General features: G+C 41.3%; 1 protein-coding gene across 1 annotated transcript; it reads right to left on the reverse strand.

Annotated features, from left to right (window-relative positions):
* Window positions 1-3014: 3014 nt before the first annotated feature.
* Window positions 3015-27871, reverse strand: Psmg2 (proteasome assembly chaperone 2). The gene is made up of 7 exons (XM_070029607.1): window positions 27681-27871; window positions 24412-24583; window positions 16140-16198; window positions 11207-11325; window positions 9766-9939; window positions 4164-4284; window positions 3015-3286 (listed from the first exon to the last, which is right to left on the reverse strand). The coding sequence occupies exons 1-7, from the start codon at window positions 27735-27737 to the stop codon at window positions 3194-3196; spliced, it is 795 nt and encodes a 264-aa protein (XP_069885708.1). The 5' UTR covers window positions 27738-27871; the 3' UTR covers window positions 3015-3193.
* Window positions 27872-28000: the final 129 nt, after the last annotated feature.

Genomic DNA, 28000 nt, shown 5'->3' on the forward strand with positions numbered 1-28000 from the left:
CAAAGATTTTAGCTCATGGTAACAGAAGATTCAGTCTGTGGTCACTTGCTTTTGAGCCTGTGGCAAGGCAGTCATGGTAGCAAGCATGGGATGGGAACAAAACTATTCCCTAGGAAGCAGAGAAAGAAAGGGGAAGGATCTGGGCTGGGAAGGTGGCTCAGTGGTAGAGTGCTTGCCTTGCATGCATGCGGCCCTGGGTTCGATTCCTCAGCACTACATAAGCAGAAAAGGCCAGAAGTGGCCCTGTGGCTCAAGCGGTAGGGCGCTAGCCTTGAGCTGAAGAGCTGAGGGACAGCGCCCAGGCCCAGAGTTCAAGCTCCATAACTGACCAAAAAACAAAGGGGGTGGGGGAGAGAAGGATCCAGAATCCTAATATCACCTTCAAGAACATGTCCCCAGTAACCCAGCTTCCTTCCACTAGGGTTCACCTTCTAAAAGTTCCAGTATCTCCCAACAGGGCCAAAGGATAGTGATTACGTCTTTATTACATGTACCCTTGGAGACATTTAAGATCCAAATAGTAGTAGCAAGCTTCCCTCCAACTCAAGTCGTAGGACCCACCACTCTTGCTGCCATCTATGACCTTCTTTGTAAGTCAATAAACTGCATGTGCCCTTCTGGAACTGTCTAAACAGCTCTGGCTTACAGTGTTTGGTTGTTTTACACTGAGTTTTCCTGGAACTCTGTTATAGCAGAAGGAAAGAAGCAGTTACATTTTGGGGGGTCCAATTTTGTTCATGCATTTTGTGGTTTTTAGTTGCCTATGTTTTCTTTTGTAGAGCACTGTTAAAGACAATGAATTCTTTAAGTAACTTAGCAATCTATTTTTTCGGTTTTTTTTTTTTTGGGGTGGTCGGGTCATGGGGCCTGAACTCTGGGCCTGGGCACTGTCCCTCAGCTCTTCAGCTCAAGGCTAGCGCTCTACCACTTGAGCCACAGCGCCACTTCCAGCTTTTTTCTTTTTTGCTTATGTGGTGCTGAGGAATCGAACCCAGGGCCTCATGCATGCAAGGCAAGCGCTCTACCACTGAGCCACCATCCCAGCCCCTTTTCCTGGTATTTTTGTTTTGCTGTTTTTTGGTCAGTCGTGGGACTAGAACTCTAGGCCTGGGCGCTGTCTCTCAGCTCTTCAGCTCAAGGCTAGCACTCTACCACTTGAGCCACAGGGCTACTTCCGGCCTTTTCTGTTATGTGATGCTGAGGACTGGAATCCAGGGCTTCATGCATGGTAAGCAAGTACTTTACCATTGAGCCACCTTCCCAGCCTCTTCCTGGGATTTTTATTTTATTTTTTATTTTTTTTATTGTGAAAATACTGAACAGAGGGGTTACAATTACATGGGCAAGATGAGTACATTTCTTATCAAGCATTGTAGCCTCCTCCTTTGTTTCCCCTTCCCATCCTCCCCCCCACCCCACCCCTTCCTGGGATTTTTAATTTTTTTCTTTTGACTGAACCATGTTTATATTTCTTTATGTGCCCTTAGGATATATTTATTTATTTATTTATTTATTTATTTTTGGGTCCGGTCACGGGGCCTGAACTCTGGGCCTGGGCCTCAGCTCTTCAGCTCAAGGCTAGCGCTCTACCACTTGAGCCACAGCGCCACTTCCGGCTTTTTCTCTTTTTGCTTATGTGGTGCTGGGGAATCGAACCCAGAACCCAGGGCCTCATGCGTGCAAGGCAAGCACTCTACTGCTCAGCCACCTTCCCAGCCCAGGGTTTTTATAGTTTTATATATTTGATAGTTTTTTTTTTTTTTTTTTTTTTTTTAGGGGGAATGCTGGTACAGGGCCTTGAACTCAGGGCCTGGGCATTATCCCTTAGCTTTTTTGGTCAAGGCTGGCACTCTACCACTTGAGCCACAGTTCCACTTTTTTTTTTTTTTTTTTTGCTGTTTAATTGGAGATAGAGAATCTGAAGTTTTCTGCCAAGGCTAGCTTTGAACTGCAATCTTCAGCTCCTGAGTAGCTAAGATCCAGGTGTGAGCCTCCAATGCCTAGCTTTGTACAGGAGGGACCACTTAGATAAACTGGAGCTTGTATATTTTCACAAAGCCAACTTGCTGTTTTCATTTTCAGATTGATCTCTTACTCTCTCTGGTGTCCATTAGCAGTACTGCAGGTTCACTGGTGCTGCTGCAGTAAACTGCCTTTGTTCTGTAGGTTCTCTGTAATCAAGACGCCATAGATTCCCATAAGTGATCCAACTTAGGTTGAGACAGCAATCCTCAAGCTCTGAAAAGCCAGACTCATGGGAATTACATTCTCTTCTTCCTTAGAGAAAAGCTATAAATTGGATTTCTGTGCCCAGCCATAGTAACCCTTGTGGACCTGCATGATGTAGTGCCACCAGAGTCCCCTAACTAGTTGCCCTTGATTTCAGTGGCTTTGGGGTAACTAAGCTATGGCTGTTCCATCAATGACTCAAGTCAAGTGTGGGAGAAACCAGTACCTTGGGTAGTATTCTGAAAAACACTAACCAAAAGACACGCGTTCCAGCCTTCTCCAACCCAGCCATCCAGCAGCTGTAAACTGGTGACTTCCTCTGCTCATGCTTGTTTGTCACTTTGGCTGGGGGGCAACCACAGGCAAAGTGACATGACCCTTAACCTTTCCGTGGCCATTTGGATCTGCACTTGATGAAGTGATCTTGACTGGTTTCTGATTTCTTGGCCCACGTATTAAATTGGTATCTCTGTGGGAACGCTTACAACTACAATGCTAATTGATGCCAATTCCCACTCAATATTGTCACCAAGAGGGAAAGAGATTACAGAATCCAGGATGATGAACATATCAAAAGGAATATTTACAGCACTGATTTACAGAGTGCTGCAGGAAGATTCCATGCCCATTAGTATTACTTGCCCTAGATTTACAGATGAGAAAGCCAAGGCATAGAGGTAAAGCAGCTAACCTACAGATCTGGAGTACACACTGACTGGTATGTGGTAGGCAACGGAAACTATCAGTCTAGATTACGAAAAACAAAAAGATACTTTCAGACCAAGTTACGAAATAAAATTTATTGTACAAAATTTACATTTGTTGTATGTGAGGAAAAGCTGGCAAAAACCTTATGTTTACTCCTTTGTCTTTGGGATTTTCTGTGACAAGTTAGGATTTCCTAATATTCTCTGGACAGTTAGTTGTGTTGGTATTAAGTGTCTGGGACAAAAAGTGCAACAGATCAAAAAAGTGCAGGGGGAAGACCACTGCCAAAGAGCAGTCTCCAGGAGCTGGGGAGCTTCCAGGGTAATGCAGACGCTGTAGGATCTTCACTCTGTAAATGAACAAAATACTTTAATCCCTCAGTTTTGTTACCGTATCTCCCTTCTGGCTTTGATACTTTTAGGTCTTACTGTTAGGAAAAATTAGTAAGTTCTTATGTTTTCATCAAGTGAAGACATACTTCAAGTTTCAAACAATCTACATATGCCAGAATGGCTACAAATGCCTATTAAGTAAAATCAAATTAAAAAGGAATAGAAGTTGGAAAACGAAGTGACTAGCTTCCATTTTTCTTAGCAAAAGCACCAGTTACCCAGGATATAAAGCAGCCCTGTGGTGCTTCCGTTCTGCCTAAAGGCCACTGCATTCCTATGATGCAATGAACTCATCCACCGTCTTTATTATGACTCACATAGCAATACTTTTTATTTCCCTAAAATAATACTAAACTTCACAGAATACCTGCTCATTGGTTGTTTTCTTTTGGTCATTCATGGGCCTGAATTCTGGGGCTTGGCGCAGTCCCTCAGCTCTGCATTTTACCATTTAACCCACAGCACCACTTCTGGCTTTTTCTGCTTATGTGGTGCTGAGGAATTGAACCCAGGGCCTCATACATGCAAGGCAAACACTCTACCAATGAGCCACTTTCCCAGTCCTACCTGTTCATTCTTAAAAGAATATGTCTGGCATAGTTATTGTAGCACAAGCAACGAACACAATGAACTCAGACTTTCTTCTGAAAAATTGGGTTTAATCAAACAACTGTAAGAAATAGATTGGCTAATTACCTTATTTTCAGAAATTCAGCTTAAACTAAATTTTGACCCACCCCTTCATTTATCTAGTATACTTATATAATATAGCAAATGCAAGTTGATGAATACATAACTAGAAAAATGATAGACTTATGCTATAATAAAACTTACGCATGGTTTGATTATCTGAAGCCATTCATTTAGGTACCCGACAAGACCTAACGCATCTGGGATATTATCCCCTTCTGAAACAAATTTCAGCAGAATTGCCATTTGAATTTCTTTAGAACAGCTAAAAGAAATAAAAAGAACAATTTAATATTCTTCCCCTGATAGAAGATGCTGATTCTAGTGTGTTAATTTTACAAGTAGGTTAACCTGCCTGGTAAAATTTTAGGCAAGGAAAAGATTTAACATCCTAAGATGACTTGCTGGTCTACATTGCCCCATAAACATTCTATGTGTGCGACAACCAGGTAGCCACACGGGGAATGTGCAAGTTGGTGCCTCACCCCAAGGGTACAGGAAAAACCATGTTGTCTATCCTTGATTATAGCACATTAGGTACCTTCTGATCTACTCCCAAAACCTACTTCAGAAGATTGAAGAAAAAAAGAGACTGAACGAAAATAACACCTTTCTTATTAAAGTAGTGAAGGAAAGGTGCAAGACAGTGGAATAAAGGAAAGCAAGCTTATTCCTTTTACGGATACTGTTATGTATTTCATACATGCAAAACACTGAAAATTTTATGAATCAATTTGTATAACAGTCCTTGAGGAAGCTCTAGTTGTCTGTTTCACAAATGAATTGATTCAGAACAAGAACCAGGACAGAATGCCAGGATTCAAACTCTTACATTCCTACTTAAAAGTGCGAACAGTGATCCTCACTCAGAAAGACAACAGAACCCACATCAAAAACTGTCATGAAGAATAACAGAGATCATGATAGCAAAGTGCAGAGACAGTGACATATATATAACATAGACAATGGACATGTGAGCTATTATGATAAGGCAACAGACTTAGAGACACTGAAACTGCAGAGGTTCATGCCTATAATTCTAGCTACTCAGGTGGCTGAGATCAGAGAGGATTGTAGTTTGAAGCCAGCTCAGATAGAAAAGTCTATGAGACTTTTATCTTCAGTTCACTCCCCAAAAGCCAGAGGAAGAGCTGTTATTCAAGTGGCAGAGCATCAGGCTTGACCAAAAAAACTAAGGGACAGTATCAGGCCGAGTTCAAGCCCCCCAGGAAAGACACACACACACACACACACACACACACACACACACACACACACACACACACACACACACACACGCTCAAGTGATAGTCTTCCTAGCAAGGATAAGGCCACCAAAAAACCCCTACAGAGCTACCAAATAAAACAAAGCAGACTGAAAATATGATTAGCCTACAGGGGTTCTTTTGGTTTATTTTTGAGACAGAGCTTTACTACACAGCCTCAAATAGGTCCTCCTATCTCAGCCTCCTATGTGCTGGGATTCTAGATGTATACCACCATACCTGGGTAACCCCTAATTAAGTGGAAGAGGTATAGAGTGGAAGTGATTTAAAATAAGTCTAACTTCAACTGTCAACTTTCTATACTGCTATAAAGGCCTCAAAGCCAGTGATCAGTTGACACAATGTCGGTGCAGTTTCCTCTTTGCCAACAAAGCAAAACTATTTCCCCAAACCAAGAACTATAAGAAAAGCATTCAGAGTTCTTCTTACAGATTTTCTTAGAACTATCAGAAAATGTGCGAGGGGAGGGGGGAAATGTAGTTGTGGGATGGTAGGGGGAAAACAAAGGAGGAGGCAACAATGCTTGATAAGAAATGTACTCATTACCTTGCTCATGTAGCTGTAACCCTTCTGTACAGTATTTTCACAATAAAAAACATAAAAAAAGGGCTGGGAAGGTGGCTCAGAGGTAGAGCGCTTGCCTTGCATGCATGAGGCCCTGGGTTCGATTCCTCAGCACCACATATGCAAATAGAAAAAAGCCGGAAGTGGCGCTGTGGCTCAAGTGGTAGAGCGCTAGCCTTGAGCTGAAGAGCTGAGGGACAGCGCCCAGGCCCCGAGTTCAGGCCCCACAACCAGACCTCCCCCCCCCCCCAAAAAAAAGAAAAGGTTTGAGTACAGGACTGACAACCACCTAGTTCCTAAGTAGGAGACTAAGAATACACAGGCGATTGTGTAAGCTCAGAGACTGGCTTGATACTCAGCTGGTTGGCCACAGATCCATCTCTAGCAAACAGAAAGTAAAGTTTTTTGCCTTGCCCATATTATCTCACTTTGCCATTCTTAAATCTTTCAGAGACTCTCAATCTTTGCATGAGCCTCTACTCATGAGTCCTGAGAGTCAGAGAAGTCTGGTTTTTTGTTGTTTTGCCGGCCCTAGGGCTTCAACTCTGGGCCTGGGCTCTGTCCCTGAGTTTCTTTTACTCAAGCCTTGTGTTCCACCACTTGAGCCACAACACCACTTCTGGCTTTGAACTGTGATCCTCAGATCTCAGTATCCTAAGTAGAGAGTATTTCAGGCATGGGCCACTGGCACCTGGTTAGGGAAGTCTAATTCTAAATGCTCTTGTTTCAATTACACATTAGAAAGGCTTGTGGTCTGAAACTTAACACTGCTTCTACTACAAAAAGCCAGAGAAGTTTCAATGTTACCCTCTGTTAAAACTTTGGAAAGCAGTCTGGAGGGTCCTTAGAAAGCTAAAGACTGACCTCCCTTACGACCCAGTCATACCACTTCTAGGCATCTACCCTGAACAACAGGAACCAATATACAAGGACACATGCACCTCCATGTTTATTGCAGCACTGTTCGCAATAGCTAGGATATGGAAACAACCCAGATGTCCCACCACAGATGAATGGATCCAAAAATTGTGGTATCTGTACACAATGGAATATTATACAGCCATTAGAAATGACAAAATAATGGCATTTGCAGGGAAATGGATGGAGCTAGAAGAAATCATGTTGAGCGAGGTAAGCCAAGAGCAAAGAGACAAACAGTGCATGGTCTCCCTGATGAGTGGATGTTAAATCCAAAATGTTAGGTGATACGACAAAATTAACAGGACTTAAGAAACAAAGAACCCCCACTCATCTGGTCGAACCACTACTAAATATCCCCATGCTGCTGATCACATGTATGGTGTATATGTGTACACTGTTATATGTTATAGACTGTGATAGACAATTTGCTCCAGGAAAGTTAGAATGAACTTGTGACTTTAAATGAGCATCATTATTCCACAATACAGTGAAATTTGGGAAAATATGTAAGCACTTAATCACAATTAAAAAAAAAAAGAACCTCGGGGAAGGTAGGGAGGGAAGGGATAGTAGGGGGAAAACAATGGAGGGGTTAACAGTGCTCAATAGGAAGTATGCTCATTACCTTACTCATGTAACTGTAACCCTCTGTATAGTATCTGTACAATAAAAAAATTTAAAAAAAAAAGGAAGGTAAAGAATCATTACTTTGGCCCAGTGCCAAAGTAGAAGTAGAACTGTGGCTCAAGTGGTAGAGTGCTATCTTTGAGCAAAAGAAGCTCAAGGACAGCACCCAAGCCCTGATTTGGAGCCCCAAGATAGACAGACAGACAGACAGACAGACAGACAGACAGACAGACAGACAGACAGACAGACAGACAGACACACACACACACACACACACACACACACACACACACACACACACACACACACAAAGAGAATGAATACTTTTAGCACTCTACTCACCAACAAAAGACTATATATTTTTCTCAATTATACACAGAATATTCTTTAGGGTAGATAACAGACCATAAAACAAGTCTACACAAATTGAATATAAAGTATTTTTTAATACAGTAAAGCTAGCAATCATAACAGAAGGAAAACTAGGAAATTCAGAAGTATGGAACTTATACAGAGTATTTTATTTGTGTGCAGGTCCTGGTGCTTCAACTCCGGAGTCTGGGTGCTGTACTTGAGCTAGTGCTCTACCACTTGAGCCACAGCACCACTTTCAGTTTTCTGGTGATTAATTGGAGGTAAGAGTCTCACAGACTTTCCTGCCTGGGCTGGCTTTGAACTGCAATCCTCAGATCTCAGCCTTCTGAGTATCTAGAATTATAGGTATGAACAAAAATGGCTTTAATGCCATTTTTGAAAAGTTTAACAGGCTATATTAATTATCAGGATTCCTAAGATGTCAAACTTAATACAGTATTAAATACAGCTTTTCAGAAACCAATCTACAGATAAATTTAAATCTTTCTCCTGAAGATATTTTATAGAATACACTGATAAATACATTCCCAAAGGTCCAATAAGTAATTCAATATACTTTATTATATAGAGAGATATAGATATATGTATGTATGTATATGTAATTTTTTGAGATAAGGTCTCACTATTTTGACCAGGCTGATATAGAACTCCTACACTCAAGTGATTCTCTGGTCACAGCATCCTGAGAACTGAGACTACAGATGTGAGCCATAGTACCAATTAAGTTTTTTCTTTTTCTTCTTCTTTTATTTTTTTGATACCAGAGTTTGAACTCAAGGCTTTGTTCTGCCTCAATCCCTGGAGCCATACCTCTAAAGCAAAAAAAGGTTTTGGTTATTTTTGTTTTGATTTTTCTCTGGCCTCAAATCCTTTTTTTTCCTTTGGTGTGCCAATACTGAGGCTTAATTTCAGGGCCTGGGTGCTGCCCTTGGCTTTTTCACTCAGTGCTGGTGCTTTACTTGAGCCAGTTCCATTTCCACAATTCTCTGACTTATGGCTGGGCTTAAGCCACTGTGTCCAGCTTTCATAGCTCAACAACTTTTTTCTCAGGCTGACATCAAACCACAATCCTCCCAATTTCAGTCTCTTGACTAGGCAGGATCAAAGACAGGATTCAGAAGTGTGAGCCACTATAGCCAGCTCCTTTTTTATTTTTTTGTCAGTTGTGGGGCTTGAACTCGGTGCCTGGGCACTGTCCCTGAGCTCTTTTTTTTTTGGTTGGTCATGGGGCCTGAACTCTGGGCCTGGGTACTGTCCCTCAGCTCTTTAGCTCAAGGCTAGTGCCCAACCACTTGAGCCACAGAACCACTTCTGCCATTTTTGCTTACGTGGTGCTGAGGAATCGAACCCAGGGCCTCATGCATGCGAGGCAAGCACAATACCACTAAGCCAACTTCCTAGTCCTCCCTGAGCTCTTTCTCTTAAGACTAGTGCTCTACCACTTTGAGCCACAGCACCACTTCTGGTTTTCTGGTGGGTAACTGGAGATAACAGCCTCATGCACTTTCCTGCCCAGGTTGGATCTGAACTGTACTACTCACGTCTTAGCCTTAGTGCATGAGGCTGTTATCTCCTGAGTAGCTAGGATTACAGATGAGAGCCACCAGTGCCCAGCTTTTTTTTCTTTTGAGATAGGGTCTCACTATATAGCCCAAATTGCCAATTTTATTGTATTTTATCTTGTTTTGTTTGTTGGTTGTGGGGCTTGAACTTTGGGCCTGGGTGCTGTCCATGTACTCTTCAGCTCAAGGATAGCGCTCTATCACTTGAGCCACAGTGGTACTTTCAGTTTTCTTAGTGGTTTTTCTTAGTGGCAATAAGAGTCTCATGGACTTTCCTGCCTGCGTTGCCTTTGAACAGCAATCCTCAGATCTCAGCCTCCTGAGTAGCTAGGATTACAGGCGTGAGCCATTGGCTCCTGGTGCCAATTTTATTTTTAAATAAAGTAAGTAACAAAATCCAAGCAAACTCACCTTTCATCATAGAGTGCTTTTGTGATACCTCCTCCCGGAATACGGATACATAATTCAGAATCATTCATTTGAGGAATGCATGGACTTTTTTCCATTTCTTCCCAGTTAAGGCTCTTTATTTTATTTAGAACACTCTTTTGCACAGAAGGTGTCAGTAGGTACCGGAAGGGAGTACTAAAAACAATCAGATAATTTGCATTTTTAGAAAATTCACAAATATGAACACTTGTAAGTGGCAAATACCAGGTTTCTATGTAAATTACCTTGATTTCCATATATCCTATTGCATAGGCAAAATACCAGTCTCAGCAGATTGTGGAAGAATAATTTATGCAAAAATAATCACTCTAGCTTACTATTTATATATTTAGGAGAGAAATTGTAAACAGAGGAAAATTTAAACCAAGGCAAAGCCACTATAAAAACAAATCTACTGCTTGTCGCCGGTGGCTCATGCCTGTAATCCTAGCTACTCAGGAGGCTGAGATCTGAGGATCTCGGTTCAAAGCCAGCTGAGGCAGGAAAAGTCCGTGAGGCTCTTATCTTCAATAAACCACTCTGAAAACTGGAAGTGGCGCTGTGGCTCAAGTGGTAGAGTGTTAGCCTTGAGCTGAAGAGCTGAGGGACAGCACCCAGGCCCAGAGTTCAAGCCCCGCTGACTGACAAAAAAAATAACAACAAACAAACAAAAACCCAGATCTACTTCCAATAGCAACCTTCCTTTCTGCCATGATTCCTATGTCTATTTTGACAGTCCTAGAAATTAGCTCATTTTGAAAGGTGATTATGGACTTGATATTTTTCATCTGGGTGTGTACACAGTAAACTATAACTTAATAGTCAGATTTTAGAGTATAATGAGCAGTCTATACAATACTTTTTTATCAACTTTCTATGATAATGATAAAATGTAAGACCTTATATTTCTACTTCTAGGATACTTTGTCTCATATTTAAGGACTCACTCTGACATGCTATGAAGTTTTCTGAGAAACAAATGGATTTATACAATTACAGATGATTGAATATGAACATAAATGAAGATAATATATCAGTATAGTGTATCAGTTTAATCTTTCAAAAATTCTCAGTCAGTAGTGTAGGGGATGGGGCTCAAGTTCTGGGTTTGAACACTAGTGCCACACACACAAAAATTTATCAATCAATAAATCTTGGGTATCCTTTTTTCTCTCAGTCAAGTTCTGTGCAATGGCCATACACAAGGGCAAATACTATTGGTATGGTTCTAAAACTTTTCCCACCAAAGCCTTACCTGTACTCAGACATACTAACCTCAGAGGATCTACCCAACTATACTTACCTCTCCACCTTCTCTACCAAATTAGGAGAGGTAAGGATATACATGGCTTTAAGAATTTATTTGAACCTTTCAACAGAAAAGTGATCACAGAGTAAAGCATTAATAAAGACAGGAACATACCTGCGAAGCTGGAGGTCATTACGGTGAGATGAATGGCTGCTTGAGAGAACAATAACCCTGGAACAATGACTACTTTTCACCCAGGAAAGCAGTTTTTCACAGAATGGCCTGGCTTTGTACTTTGTATAAGAAATAGTAAAAACAAAGTGGGATCTTAGTTATAAGAATATTCTATATAATATTTTATCAACTTTATGTGATAATGACAATTTCTGGAAAATAAAATTATTAGTACTGTCAGATCCACTATTTTTAAACTGCAAATAAAAAGGGCAGTGATTTATTTTTATAATTTTTTGAGAAATCTAGATTCCAAAATACTCTACTCTAAATATAATTTCCCTTTCTGTTACTTAAGTAATCTACTATTAATATTTATCACACGGTCATTCCTAGAAATTTCTGACTGAAATCTAATCATGAAGAAATCACTAGATGACTACAGAGTGATGGACACACAGCCTCCTTTCTCAAAATAATACAGGGAAAAATAGAAAGAAAGCCAAGACCTGGTGGCTCATGCCTGTAATCCTAGCTACTCAGGAGGTTGAGATCTGAGGATCGTGGTTCAAAGCCAGCTAGGCAAGGAAAGTCTGTGAGATTCTTATCTCCAATTAACCGCCAGAAAACCGGAAGTCTTGCTGTGGTTCAAGTGGTAGAGTGCTTGTCTTAAGCTGTAGAGCTCAGGGACCCAGACCTAGAGTTCAAGCCCCACAATCACCACCACCACCACCACCACCACCACCAACAACAACGAATAGAAAGAAGAGGAGGACTATGACATGTGATTCTTTTTTTTTTTTTTTGGCCAGTTGTCAGGCCTGAACTCTGGGGCTGGGTGCTGTCTCTCAGCTCTTCAGCTCAAGGCTAGCGCTCTACCACTTGAGCCACAGCGCCACTTCCGGCTTTTTTCTTTTTGCTTATGTGGTACTGAGGAATCGAACCCAGGGCCTCATGCATGCAAGGCAAGCACTCTACCACTGAGCCACCTTCCCAGCCCAACATGTGATTCTTAACTGAATCCAAAACTGAAGGAAATTTTGGAAATGAGTGAGTAACACTTTTTAAAATTTTTTTTTTACTTTAGAGGTGATATACAGAAGGGTTACACTTACACAAATCAGGTAATAAGTACATTTCCTTTTATACAGTATCATCTGTTCCCTCATTCTCTCCGAGTAACACTTTATAATAAGTTATTATATGCTGATTTTTTCAAGTGTTATGGTTGTGACAAGAATGTCCTTTTTTGTGGCACAGAACACTGTCCACAAGCCTCATGCATGCGAGGCAGAGTCAAAGCCCTAGCAACCTGTCCTTGCTGTTGAAAGTATGAGCACTTAGGGGTGAAGTATCCTATTGCTAGCCAATTTCTGGATTAGTTTACAGAAAATGTGTGTGTGTGTGTTTGTGTGTGTGTGTGTGTGTGTGTGTGTGTGTGTGTGTTTTTATAGGCACAGAAAGATCAAGCAGGTGTGACAACATTTTAACAATTGCCAAATCTGAGTTACAAAATTTGGGGGGGAGGGGAACCTGCTTTATGAAAATGAAAAATAGTTACTAAAATTTAAAAATGGAAGTGAAAAATGGCTAATTATAAAAAAGACAGCAGGTGTAAGGGGATTTAGCTCTGTAGAAGAGTGCTTGTGTAGCAAGTGCAAGGCCCCGAGTTTGGTTCTCAGCATTGAAAAAAGAGAGAGGGATGGGAGAAAAAGAGGAGGGGGGAGTAGAGAGGGGAGAAAAGGAAGAGAGGGAAGAAAGGGAAGAGAGAGAGAAAAGAAAAGAGAAAGAGACAGAGAGAGACACACAGAGAGAAAAAACAGTATAACACCAGAAAGAGGCAAGTTGCCTGAAGTAGAATGCTGTCTCCAGTTCTTCAGGAGTGTATGCCTCAGGAAATTGCTTAACTTTCCTGGGTTTCACTTCTCATCTACTGAATAATGCCAGTAGCTGCCTCATGGAATTGTGAAGATTAAAGTAGACTAATATATATATATTTCAAATAGTGTTAGTGTAAAGAAACCATGCTCAGTAAATGTTTACTATTTAAAAATCATTCTTTATTTACATCTCCAGATTTAACTTAGAAGTATATAAATTGCCTATTTCAATTTTTTTGTAGGTTGTAGGGCTTGAGCTCAGGGCCTGGGAGTACTGTCCCTAAGCTCTTTTGCTCAATCCTAGCACTCTACTACTTTGAGCCACAGCAACAATTGTTTTTTGAGTAGTTGATTGGAGATCAGAGTCTCAAAGGGACTTTTCTTCCCAGGCTGGTTTTGAACCATGATCCTCAGATCTCAGCTTCCTGAGTAGCTGGGATTACAGGCATGAGCCATCAGCGCCTGGTACCTATCTCAATTTTTAAAATGACATTGGGGGGCTGGGAAGGTGGCTCAGTGGTAGGGCGCTTGCCTTGCATGCATGAGGCCCTGGGTTCGATTCCTCAGCACCACATAAGCAAAAAGAAAAAAGCCAGAAGTGGCTCTGTGGCCAAGTGGTAGAGTGTTAGCCTTGAGCTGAAGAGCTGAGGGACAGTGCCCAGGCCCAGAGTTCAGGCCCCACAACTGGACCCCCCCCCCCACCTGTAATCCTAGCTACTCAGAAGGCTAAGATCTGAGGATCATGGTTCAAAGCCAGCCCAGGCAGGAAAGGCCATGAGATTCTTATCTCTAATAAACCACTAGAAAACTGGAAGTGGTGCTGTGGCTCAAGCGGTTGAGTGCTTGCCTTGAGCTGAAGAGCCCAGGGGACAGCACACAAGCCCAGAGTTCAAGCCCCACAACAGACAAAAAAAAAAAAAAAAAAAAAAGACACTGGAAGAGGACCAAAATGTCATGTGGCATAATCTATAAAGGTAGGTTACTCTCCATGCAAAACTCAAATACTAACTCTTTTAATGAAGAAAGGAGTCTTATAAATTCACAAATGATGAAAGCAGCACTGTTCCTGGTAGCCTCAAGCTACTGGCAGGTATGGTTTACTTACACAGCAGGATGCCAAAAGAAAGAATGAACACTTGTCACTGGCAACAAAATGGATAAACATCACAGACAGAATGTCGCATACAGAAAGCTAGAGGAACACACACTATTAAAGATGCCATCTATGTGAGAAGGATCATAGTCCTTTGAAAGGTTATTTCTTGACCAGGAGGCTGGGTTTCATAGTTTACTTTGTGAAAACTCATCAGGCTATACATCTATGAACTGTGTCCTTCTCTCTATGTATACTTCAATAAAAAGTTAAAACATGTTTTATAGAGTTAACCTTGCCACTAAAAATCCCCTATTTCGGTTGGGAAGGTGGCTCAGTGGTAGAGTGCTTGGCTTGCATGCATGAAGCCCTGGGTTTGATTCCTCAGCACTACATAAGCAAAAAAAGCCAGAACTAGTGCTGTGTCTCAAGTGGTAGTGTGCTATCCTTGAGCTGAAGAGCTGAGGGATAGAACCTCATGGTTCCAGGCACCATGACCGACACATGCACACACAAAAATTCCTTATTACCAACTGAGTGTGGTGGTGCAGGCCTGTCATCCCATTACTTGAGAAGTTGAGGCAGGAGGGTAGCAAGATTGAGGTCTGCCTGAATAGCACAGTGAGAATATCTCAAAAAACCCAAACAACCTCATATATTTCTGACATCCTGAACAAATGGTGCCCGACTCATTTCAAATAAGCCACTCAACCAATACTTACTGAGAATATCTCTGTGAACAAAGCACTGCTGTAGGAGCTGTGGTAAAAGAGTGAATACCACAGGCCTGATTCTCTCAGAATGTTTACTTTCCACTAGAGAGGTAGGTAATAAACACACACATGACATGTCAAGTACTGATGTTTTTCATTTATTTTTGGTGGTATTGGGGTTTGAACTTATGGCCTCACACTTGGTAGTCAGGTACTCTTTAACTTGAGCTACACCACCAGTTCTTTTAGTTTTAGTTATTTTTCAGGCCAGCCTCAGACTGAGAACTTCCTACATATGGCTTCCCAAGTAGTAAGGATTACAGGTATGCACTATGCCTGGCTTATTAACTGTTATAGGGTCTATTTACCTGAGCTGGCCTCAAGCTGCAATCATCTCCATCTCCACCTCCTTAGTAAGTGGAATTGCAGCACTGAGCCACAGTGCCTGGCCCTAGTCATGATTTTTGATGAAAATGAACATAGAATAGAGAACACAGAAAGGGTAGAGAGGGAAGACGTTTCAGATGAAGTAACATTTAGATAAAGAATAAAGGAAGTAAGATATTTGGTTCTCAAGAAGGAAAGCATTCCAAGCAGAGAAACAGTGGGAACCCAATGTGTGTAAACTATTAGGCAGGCAGCCAGTATGGCTGAAGGTCAGATCATGTGGAGCAGCTGTCCAGAAGAACTCTCCAGGATCATAGTGATGATCCTCTTGTCAAGTGTGGCCACTGAGCACTGGAAACATGACTAGTATAACTGACAACTAAAGTTTTCATTCATTGTCAGTGTAGTAGAGTAGTTGCCTAGCATGAGGGGGGTCCTGGATTCTATACCCAGCTAACTGCCAGATGACTGGTTTTTCTTAAGTGGTAGCAGTGGAAAGATATTTATGTACTTTATGTATGTAACTTGACATACACATAATTTATACAATGATGTTTGGGGCTGAAATGTAATTCAAATGGAATAAATCTATAATATTGATACACCTACATTTGTTACCAATAGTACCTGAATGGAAAATGTCATAATATCCAAGATATAAGCCTCAGTTCCCTTCTATATAACCATGAAATAAGAGTAATATACTGAAATATTATGAAGTTATTTCTCTGTAGGGTCACATTATTTTTAACTATACATATAATATAGTAGAAATGATTTTTAAAATTTTAATTCTCAATGAGACTTTCTCATTGCATTTTACTTTAATAAATTTTAAAAAGTAAATGTAACATACCAACCTTAATAAAAATAGATCTTAACTGAAGAGCCACTAGTTTTCTTGAAGGCAATGAATATACTACAAAGAAAATTAAATCATAAGAAGTTAATAAGTTGAAATTATTGTTATTATTACTATTATTATTTTGTTGGTTGTGAGGCCTGAACTCTGGGCCTGGGCACTGTCCCTCAGCTCTTCAGCGCAAGGCTAGTACTCTACCACAGCACCACTTCTGGTTTTTTTCTGCTTATGTGGTTCTGAGGAATCGAACCCAGGGCCTCATGCATGCAAGGCAAGCATTCTACTACTGAGCCACCTTCCCAGCCCTAAGTTGAAATTATTAATGATAAAACAATACCTGAATTATTATAGCTTTTGCATTTCAGTATTTTCTTTTTCTGTCAGTTATGGGGCTTGAACTCTGGGCTTTCACGCTATCTCTTAGTTTTCAGCTTAAGGCTAGCACTCTACCACTTGAACCACAGGGCACTTCTGATTTTCTGGTGGTTTATTGGAGATAAGAGTCTCACAATCTTTCCTGCCCAGGCTGGCTTGAACTTGCGATCCTCAGATCTCAGCCTCCTGAGTAAGATTACAGGTGTGAGCCACCAGCACCCAGTCAACTCAGTATTTTCAATATAAATTGGGGATAGTGGCTCATGCCTATAACTACACCTACATGGAGATTGGGAGGATCATGGTTTGAGAGGTTAGCAAAACCCAATCTCAATAATAAGGTGGATGTATAATTGTCATCCCAGCTACCTGGGAAGCACAAATAGAAGGATCATGGTCTAGGCTTTCCCAGCAAAAAAAAAAACAAAAAACAAAAAAAACAAAAAAAACCCCAAGACCCTATTAAAGAATAAATAAAAAGAGATAAGGCTGGGGTTATGACTCAAGTGATGGAATAGCTGCCTAGCAAACACAAGTCCCTGAGTTCAAACGCCAGAATAGCCACCAAAAAATATATAAACACAAACATATGTATAACACACACACACACACACAAAATTTATGTGCTTTTTTTTTTTTTTTAAGATGCTGTCTCACTATGCTGCCTAGCCTGGCCTTCAACTCACAATTTTCCTGCCTCAGCCTTCCGAGAAGTTGAGATTATAGGCATATGGTACCACATCCAGCTTTAAAACATATGCAGCACATCAACTGGTTAAAATAATACATTTTAAAAGGAACTTAAAATGTGCCAATGAGCTTTATCCTATGTAATATATTCATCTTTAAACTGTAAGAAAACATAAAAAAGTATATTTTTTAACTTGGCATGATGACATGCATTCAATTGTCCTAACTTCTGTGTAAAGTGAGGCACCAGATGGCTTGAGCCCAAGAGTTTGGATCTGGACTACATAACACATCAAGCCACATCTCTAAAAATAGTTTCTTTTCTTCTGACTTCAGATGCAAAATCAGAGGTTTCCAACCTCCTCCTTACCCTCCCCCCCACCCCCATCACACACCCCAGAAATTTCTGGTATTATAGCAAATAAATTTCTTAAGAAATCTAAACTTTCGGTGGGGGGGAGGGGGGAGGCTGGGAAGGGATGTGAAGGGTAAACAAAGGAGGAGGCTGCAATGCTTGGTAAGAAATGTATGCATTATCCTGCCCATGTAATTGTAACCCCTCTGTACAGTATGTTCACAAATAAAATTAAATTAAATTAAAAAAAAAAAAGAAATCTAAACTTTCAGTTTCTGATACACTTCCCTCTTCTCTCCTAAGAACAGCAACACTTACTGAGATTAATGGAAGAAATAGTAAAAAGCAAGAGAATGTTAGCCATATAATCAAATCATGGAATAGGTATGCTTGTATTCTTTAGAACATTTCAAAGGCCCTGAAATAGTATAAAACTTTCTGTGAGCTGATATGTGTACATATTTTTTTTCTGGGAAAAAGATTAATAACTTCCACTAGATTTTAGAAGGGCCTATTCTAGTAACATTTAAGGATCCTTTCCTCAATTTCACATCTACAAATAAGTTCTTGTATGAACAAAAGAGCCACTAAGGAGACAGGTCTAGGTCAACTGTGCTAAAGATTAAGCTTTCCTCCCTGTCCTGGGGCTTGAACTAGGGCCTAGGCACTTGACCCTGAGTTTCTTTTGCTCAAGGCTAGTACTCTATCTCTTGAGCCATAGCACTACTTCTGGCTTTTTCTGTTTATGTGGTACTGAGGAATCAAACCCAGGGCTTTACGCATGCTGGGCAAGCACTCTACCACTAAGCTACATTCCCAGCTCCAAGGTTAAGCTTTTATAATAAAAGATTTTTGGAGGCAATACTGGCATTCGAATTCAAGGCCTCATGTTTGTTAGACAGATGCTCAGCCACTTGACCCACACATACCCTCAGTCCCAAGATAAAGCTTTTGGACACTATAAAGAGATCACATTAGCTGGGTGCTACTCAGGAGGCTGAGACTGAAGATCAAGGTTTGAAGCCAGTTAAGGCTAGCGAAGTCCATAAGGCTCCTTTTTTTTTTTTTTTTTTGGGTCCAGTCATGGGGCTTGAACTCTGGGCCTGGGCGCTGTCCCTCAGCTCTTCAGCTCAAGGCTAGCGTTCTACCACTTGAGCCAGAGCGCCACTTCCAGCTTTTTTCTTTTTGCTTCTGTGGTGCTGAGGAATCGAACCCAGGGCCTCATGCATGCAAGGCAAGCGCTCTACCACTGAGCCACCTTCTCAGCCCCATCCATAAGGCTCTTAACTCTAACCAACAAAAAGCTGGAAGTAAGCTGTGGCTCAAGTGTTAAAGTGTGAACTTTGAGCAAAAAAGCTGAGAGAAAGCACTCAGGCTCTGAGTTCATTCAATTGCCAATACTCACATACACACACATACACACAAATGCATATACGTACACAAAAAGGAAGGACTGCACATAACTATAAATTAAGCAAATGCTTTGAGAATCAGTTCTCCCATGTTACAATTTCTGGGAATTATCTCCTTATGATTCATATGATATAGTGGGAGTAAGGATTATGCCACAGTCAGCAAGTCAGTCTAGTGAGCCCCAGGCACATTCAGGCCAAAGGAAGTAGAGCAGCAATTTAGGAATGAGGAAAAAGAGAGTAGTTATAAGAAAACACAGGCTGCTAGTCTATCTTTGACATACATATACAGTACAACTTAACAGATATAGGCGTGAAAAGTAATCTGTAGGGTACAGGCAGACTAAACTTACAATCTAAGACACAGCTGGATGCTGGTGGCTCACACATAATCTTAGCTACTCAGGAGGCTGAGATCTGATGATCTTGGTTTGGAGCCAGTCCAGGCAGAAAAATCCCCATGAGACTCTTATCTTCAATTAACCGCTCAAAAACCAGAAATGGCACCCTGTCTCAAAGTGGTAGAGCACTACCCTTGAACACAGAAGTTCAGGGGGAGTGCCAGGCCCTGAGTTCAAAAGCTCCAGGACTGACAAAAAGAAAAACAAAAACAAAAAAAACTATCTAAGACACATCATCTTCAGTAATAGCAACTCCTACATTTTCCATCAGTGAAACATGTTAGGATCCTGTTTTCATGTACTTTTTCTTCTGATGTAATAGAAAACAACATCACCCTTTATATATTTTAACCAACAATACTTATATTAAATCAAACCTTCAGACCTAGCTTGTTTTGGAAACTACAAAAGTTAGATGAATAAGCCAAATGACAGCACAAGGAAATGATTAGACAAATGCAGAAGTAATATATTTATAGTCTATGGGTCAGACTTTCTTCAATAGATCAGTTTTATGATGAAGAAGAATAAAAGGGACTTTTATTTTCTAATTTTTTTTTTTTTTTTGAGTCCGGTCGTGGGGCCTGAACTCTGGGCCTGGGCGCTGTCCCTCAGCTCTTCAGCTAAAGGCTAGCACTCTACCACTTGAGCCACAGCGCCACTTCTGGCTTTTTTCTTTTTGCTTATGTGGTGCTGAGGAATCCAACCCAGGGCCTCATGCATGCAAGGCAAGCGCTCTACCACTGAGGCACCTTCCCAGCCCCATATTTTCTAAAGTAAATGATTCAAGGGTACAACAGTCAGATATATTACAGGTTCTGATCTGAAGAAGCTAATTTTAAGTGATATTTTGAGTAAAATAGGATGAGATACAATAAGATATTAGAAAATACTAATTTTAACAGTAATGTCATTTTAGTTATGTAAGAAAATAATTTTATCTTTTAAGATGCACACACACACACATATATACATACATATATATATGTATTAGGTTATTGAATGTCATTTTTTAAATAACTCATCTTTTAAAAAAAATGGCTGGGCCCTCCCCCACAGCATAACCCCTGCTTTCACTGTATTTGATGTCGGTATAATTTGTGGAGGGGAAGGGGGAAAACAAAGCGTTTAAATAGGGATACAGGTGGACCCATTGCAACAATGAGATGTACAAGTCATTATGTCGAAAACAAACTTTACAACTTTTGTGCGGGGGAGTGGGGGGAAGGGATGGGGAATATTGGGGGGAGGGGCGGGGAAGATTGGGGAGGGCGGGGGGGGGGAGGATGGGAAGGGGAAACAAAGGAGGAGGCTACAATGCTTGATAAGAAATGTACTCATTATCTTGCCCATGTAATTGTAATTCCTCTGTACAGTATTTTCACAATAAAAAAAAAATGGCTGGGATCCAGTGGCTGAGTACAGGCATAAATAAAGTAGGTAAGAATTATATTCGTACACTGATTTACTGCCAGCTTGTGAGACCACAGCACAGTAGGGTGTGTTTTGAGTGAGATGCAATAGCAGAGTGGTAAGGTTTTTGGGGTTACATTGCCTTGATTAGACTCTCAGTTACAAAGCCAGGCATTGGTGGCTCACTCCTATAATCCTAGCTACTCAGGAGGCTGAGATCTGAGGATTGAGGTTCAAAGCCAGCCTGGGCAGGAAAGTCTGTGAGACTTTTATCTCCAATAAACCACTAGAAAACCAGAAGTGGCGCTGTGGCTCAAGCTGTAGAGCCCTCGCCTTGAGCTGAAGAGCACAGGGACAACAGGGACAGTGCCCAAGCCCAGAGTTCAAGCCCCACAACTGACAAAAAAAAAAAAAAAAAGAATCTCAGTTACATCAGTTATCATACACCAGTTATCAAACAGAACTTCTCCAGGCCATGTCTTCCTCATCTAGCTATGGAAAGCTAGGGATATAGCTCAGTGGAACAGCACTTGCTTAGAAGTACAAGGACCTAGCTCAATACCCAGCACTAATAAAAAAAAAAAATTAAAACTTAAAAAAAAAGAAAAAAAGATAAAGAAATAAAAAGCCCCTAAAACTACCTTGTAAGTATTAAATAAAGTAATACATATAAAAGCACATTATAGCATTTAGCTCAAAAGTAAATACTCGGTAAATGATAGCTTTTATCACTAAAGTATATAAATCCTATATTCTATATATTTTCTTTTGTGTGTGCAAATGTGTGTGTGTGTATGTGTGTGCCAGCCAGTCCTGGGGCTTAAAGGTCTGGGTGCTGTCCCTGAGCTTTTGTACTCAAGGTTAATGCTCTACCACTTGAGCCACAGCTCCACTTCTGCATTTTTGGTGGTTAATTGGAGGTAAGAGTCTCATGGACTTTCTTGCCCAGGATGGCTTCAAATCTTGATCCCCAGATCTTACCCTCCAGAGTAGCTAGGATTACAGGCATGAGCCAGGTGCCTGTCAAATCTTATATCTTTTAAGGCATAAAATAATTTCATAAAATAACAAAGCTATCTTTCTTTCAGGAATTTCTGTAGTAAGATTACTTCCCAAAAGGATTTTTTTTATTGTAAGCTAAGAACTTTATATATGATAACTAAGGTATTAGTTCATTTGTCTTTCAATCTACCAATGGCCTCTCAAGCTCTTCTATCACTTTCTGATTTGACATTACAATGGTTAAACAGCCAGGCACCAGTGGCTCACATCTGTAATCCTAGCTACTCCAGAGGCTGAGATCTGAGGATTACAGTTTGAAGCCAGCCCAGGCAGGAAAGTTCCCATGAGACTTTTATTTCAAATTAACTACCAAAAAACTGGAAGTGGAGCTGTGGTTCAAAGTGGCAGAGCACTAGCCTTGAGCAGAAGAGCTCAGGGACAGTTACCAGACCCTGAGTTCAAGCCTCAAGACTGCTAAAACTTAAAATAAAAATGGTTAAACAGATGACTAAGAGTCTATCAAAGGAAGCAACTAGATGCTCTTGTGCTTCATGATCAATAGGAACTCTTCCCTACTCACTTGGTCCTATCCTATATTTATAACCATTGTTCCCTAATGTCAAGCCTGACAGTCAAGAAGAAATTACAGAGTCTTATGGTCAAGGAAAATCATATACTATAGGTAGCACCAAGCAACTCAATCTCTTTGCGCTAGCCCAAGGCAAAAAGCAAGATCCTAAGCCAGGCATGGTGGCTCATGCCTGTAATTCTAGCTTCTCAGGAGGCTGAGATCTGAGGATCAAAATTCAAAGCCAGCCCAGCAGGAAGGTCTGTGAAACTCTATCTCCAATTAACCACCAAAAACCAGAAGTGGCACTGTGGCTCAAGTGGTAAAGCACTAGCCTTGAGCTGAGGAACTCAGGGACAGCACCCAGGCCCAGAGTTCAAGCCCCATGACTGACCCAAAAAAAAAAAAAAAAAAAAAAAGCAAGATCCTATCAGAGCCAGACTGGTGGCTCATACCTGCAATCCTAGTTACTTAGGAGGGTGAGATCTAAGGACTGTAGTTCAAAGCCAGGCTGGGTAGGAAGTCCATGAGACTCTAATCTCCAATTAACCACCAAAAAGCCAGAACTGTGGCTCCCTTGAACTAAAAAGCTCAAGGACAGTGCCTAGGCCCTGAGTTCAAGCCCCAGGACCAACACACACACACACACACACACACACACACACACACACACACACACACACACACACACACACACACACACACACACACACACACACACACACACACACACACACACACACACACACACACACACACACACACACACACACACACACACACACACACACACTCTCTCTCAATAAACTAAATATTAGGGAGGGAAGGTGCTATGGGGTCTGTTTATCATCTTCTCTTACTGATTGTCTAGGATTCTTTTACAGAAAAACAAAGACTAGGACTGGGAAGGTGGTTCGGTGGTAGAGTGCTTGCCTCGCATATGAGGACCTGGGTTCAATTCCTCAGCACCATATAAGAAGAAAAAGCCGGAAGTGGCACTGTGGTTCAAGTGCTAGAGCACTAGCCTTGAGCTGAAGAGCTGAGGGACAGCACCCAGGCCCAGAGTTCAGGCCCCACAACCAACAACAACAACAAAAAAAGAAAAACAAAGACTACATTTAGTCTAATGGCACTGGGTCTTCTGACCCAAGCTAAGAAACATAGACCAAGAAGGGGAGAAAGTGATATGCAGACGAAAGGAGGCCACGCCTGCTGTGGCCGAGGCCTTTGGACTCACTTAAACTAAGCCTTTCTTTCCAGACCTAGAGGACACTGCCATGAGCTCTCTTAGACCAGAGGTTCAATTATAGCTCTTAGGAATGTTCTACTGGAGTCTTTCTTCTTTCTATCAAAACCAACTTATGCTTTTTATTTCATCATTAAGCATTAAGCATCAGGGCTCATTTATCTATTGCTCTTTAGGTCCTGCCTTTTTTTTTTTTTTTTAAGACAAGCTCTTGCTATGTTGCTTAGGCTGGACTTAAACTCCTGAGCTGAAATGATTCTCTTGCTCCATCCTTCCTTGTAAGTAGGCTATAGGTATTTATTACCATGCCCACCTTTGTGTCTAATTCCAAATTAAAAAAAGACTCAAGCCAAATGTGGTGGAATACACCTGTAATTCTTTTTTTTCTTTTTTTTTTTTTGTCGGTCGTGGGGCTTGAACTCTGGGCCTGGGCGCTGTCCCTCAGCTCTTCAGCTCAAGGCGAGCGCTCTACCACTTGAGCTACAGCGCCACTTCCGGTTTTCTGGTGGTTTATTGGAGATAGGAGTCTCACAGTTTCTCCTGCCCGGGCTGCCTTTGAACCGCGATCCTCAGATCTCAGCCTCCTGAGTAGCTAGGATTACAGGCGTGAGCCACCAGCGCCCGGCCCACACCTGTAATTCTTAACACTTGAGTAGCCTGTGGTTTTTTTTTTTTGAGGCCAATCTGGACTACATAGTTAGTTCCAGGCCAGCCTGGGGTGCATAGTAAGACCCGTGTCAAAAACCATATATAAAACAACATATTAAAAAAAAAAAATCCAAAAAACAAAACCATGCTAAAGACATACCTTCAGCATTGATACTGAGTTCTGTTGAATTTTCTTCTGCAGTTGCATAAGGATTGTTTCCAACCATTGGCACCAGACAATCTGTATAGAAGTAACCAATCTTAGACATGTCTAGTGTAGAAATAATCAGATCCATTGCAAGTTGGCCAACATTCCCAACAGATACAGCTGGCTGGAAAAAAAAAAAAAGATATGTTAAATGGGTCACCAAAATCAGCAGCTCTTTAAAAAGTTTAACAGAAGGTAATAACCAAAGCAGTAGAATTGAATGCTTTTGTACAGGTGCACAGGTACATATTGAATTTCATGTAGTAAAACAAACCAACAGATGTTTCTGCTCTCATGAGGCTTCCATTCTAATGGTTTGCATGTAATAAACACTGTTTAAGTGCTACAGAGAAAAAGTGAGTGTAAATGTACTTGTAGTCCATTTCAATTGTAAATAGGATGATCAAGAAAAGACTCATTTCAGATGAAAAATGACTACATACCTGAATAAGCTAAAGAATCTTATCACTCTGGGAAAAGAATGGTGCAGACAGTGAAAAAGCCAAGTGTTAAGGGATATGAGGTACAAACAAAATCAATCTTGGCCTTCTGCCAGTTTGCTTACTTTCTTATCTCTTTCCCTATCCACTCCCAGAAGTGATCCTTTTACGTTACATACACATACCTATAACATCAAAGACCCAAATATCTACCTATATCCCACAACTATTTTCTTTTTTTTTTTTTTTTTGCTTTTTGCTTATGTGGTGCTGAGGAATCGAACCCAGGGCCTCTGGCATGCAAGGCAAGCACTTTACCTCTGAGCCACCTTCCCAGCCTATCCCACAACTATTTTCTAGTTCCAATCTACTGGATGTAGATTATGGCATAGGAAGCTCATTCAATATGTATAAGACTGAACTTTGCCCAATCTTGTCCTTTTATCTGTATTTCACAAAAGAGCAAAATTATTCCCTCATTGGCTTAAATTATGAAATTCCTTCCTTTTCCTTTATCAATTACATCTGATTCAGTCCTTAGAATATAGAATATATGAGACGGGCACCGGTGGCTCACGCCTGTAATCCTAGCTACTCAGGAGGCTGAGATCTGAGAATTGCGGTTCAAAGCCAGCCCGGGCAGGAAAGACCATGAGACTCCTATCTCCAATAAACCACTAGAAAACCGGAAGTGGCACTGTAGCTCAAGTGGTCGAGCGCTTGCCTTGAGCTGAAGAGCTGAGGGACAGCGCCCAGGCCCAGAGTTCAAGCCCCATGACTGACAAAAAAAAAAAAAAAAAGAATATAGAATATATGGTAGCTCAGGCTGGCCTCAAACTCAAGATCCTCTCTGCCTCAGTCTCCTATCCTAAGTATTCTTTTCCTTCAGTATTTGGGACTGAACTCAGGACCTCTAGGCAAGTGCTTTACCATTTGAGTCATACCCTTAGTCTTTTGCTTTTAGTTTTGTTTTTCAAATAGGATTTTATGATAACTTTGCTTGTGCTGGCCTCCAACTTACTTCTTTTGCTTCTCAAGCACCTGAGACTATAGGCATTCATCACATCTTTTTTTGTTGTTGTTGTTCTTGTTGTTTTGTTTTGAGACAATCTCACTAATTTTTCTCAGACTACTAGTGAACTAGGATCTTCCTGTCTCTGCCTCTGCACTAGCTAAGATTAAAGCAGGTGACATCATGGTCAGCATCCCAAAGTATCTCTTTAATGAGCTCCTCCATTGCATTCTTCCAACAACTGTTTTCTTTTGATCTTCAGGATTTCCTAAGCATTTTCTTTTTTCTTGTTTTATTTTTTTGTGAACATACTGTATAGAGGGGTTCCTAAGCATTTTCTAACTTCTCATTAATCTCATCTGGCTACCTCCTGTAATTCCCTTCCCAATGATTTTTTTACTTTGGTTAGCCTCAAGTGTATAATCCCTCCTTTCCTCACTATCAGCAAGTACTCGTGTTCTAACACCTTTTATTCTAAAAAAAAAAAAAATCCTCTCATGACTCCATGTATTTTCCTAGCTGTCACCTCACTTCTCACCCTACATAGCCAACTAAACTTCACCAAGTTGTCCACTAAAGCTTAACAACTTCATCTCTGAACTGATGAATACACAACATACACAATTCTCCATCTCAAATATAGCTACACACCCTAGTAAGGCTTTTACTTATTTAACCCACTTCAGTAAGGCTACTACTCTACCCTTTATCACTCCAGTTAGTAACTTTGCCTAGATGGCCACCATGTTGTTGACTAAAAAGACCCTTGGAATAAAAGTTCTCTCTCTGGTCTTACACCACTAAAAACAATGCATTCACCAGTGGTGTCTTCTGGATTCACAGAGCCTCCAAACAATTCCTTCCCAAAGTGCCACTACACATTCTTTGCAGCCCCAATGCTCCATGCTGTGTCAGATATTAACTCCTCCCCCTCTCTGTGCTTTGTACTGGGGTTTGAACTCAGGGCCTCATGTTCCTGCTTTGCATATCTGCTTAAACCTGGCACTCTACCATTTGGGCCACCCCTCCACTTCTAGCTGGTTTTATTTATTTATTTTTTGCTGGTTAATTGGAGATGAGTTCCTCAGATTTTTCTGCCTAGGTTGGCTTCGAACATTGGTCCTCAGATCTCAGCCTGCTGAGCAGCTAGGATTACAGACATGAGCCATCGGAGCCCAGTAAAAGACATTAATTTCTCTAAGAAGCTTTTCTTGACAGGTCCATGTGTTGTGTTCCTCCTATCAATTACCTTCAGGCTTTTCTGTATGTTTTTCAAACTTCCTAATTATATTGATCTTACTGATTTCCGCGAGTTTTCCAAGAGAATGCAAACTCTCTGAGAATAAGCTAATATTTATACCTAACAGCCTGCTTACTGAAACAATGACTGAATGCCGGCAATGGTACCACTGTCCACAGGCAAATGTTACGAACAGTAGTTGCCTAATGACAATGATATGCTAGCTTCGGACGATCTCTACACTATTCGGAAACAGGCTTTCAAAGATAAAATTTAGGCCTGCCCCGCACAAGGTATGTACAATATATGTGTAATACACACACATAAAACGTCTTAACAGTCAACGAAATCTACATTTCGTAGACGACTATTGGTGGCACCGACAAAGGTTCCATTTGGACATCTGCCTCCTATTTTTTTTTTTTCAAGCTGAAAATCCTTAACAGAAGAAACAACTCCACTTCTCCCGAGGTCGGGTGGGTTACCCCGGGTCCAGGTGGCGGCAGCCGCCAGCTCAAGCGAGACTCACCATCAAGAGCGTGAAGCCCGTGAGGTCGGGCACCGACTCCCCGCAGGGAACAAACATTTTTGGCAGCGAGGAAAGGTATGAACCCGGACTTGAGAAGAACGAGGGTGCTAGGAAAGCGGAAACCTGAGATCGGCGTCGGGTCCACACTGTTCAGTCCCCAGAGCCCGGCGCCTAGCCGACAGGGTCCTTCAATCCCCTCGGCGCCTGGTTCTGTGGGACTGTCCAGCTTCCTGCCGGCACACAGTGCTGAAGGAGGTCGCCACCAGGGGTGGAGAAAGGAAACAAGAAGAGCTTTGGGGCAGCTGCCAAGACCAGGTGGA

This window comes from Dipodomys merriami, unplaced genomic scaffold (assembly GCF_024711535.1).
Source record: "Dipodomys merriami isolate MVZ:Mamm:240054 unplaced genomic scaffold, mDipMer1.0.p SCAF_2, whole genome shotgun sequence".
Taxonomy (NCBI): Eukaryota; Metazoa; Chordata; class Mammalia; order Rodentia; family Heteromyidae; genus Dipodomys; species Dipodomys merriami.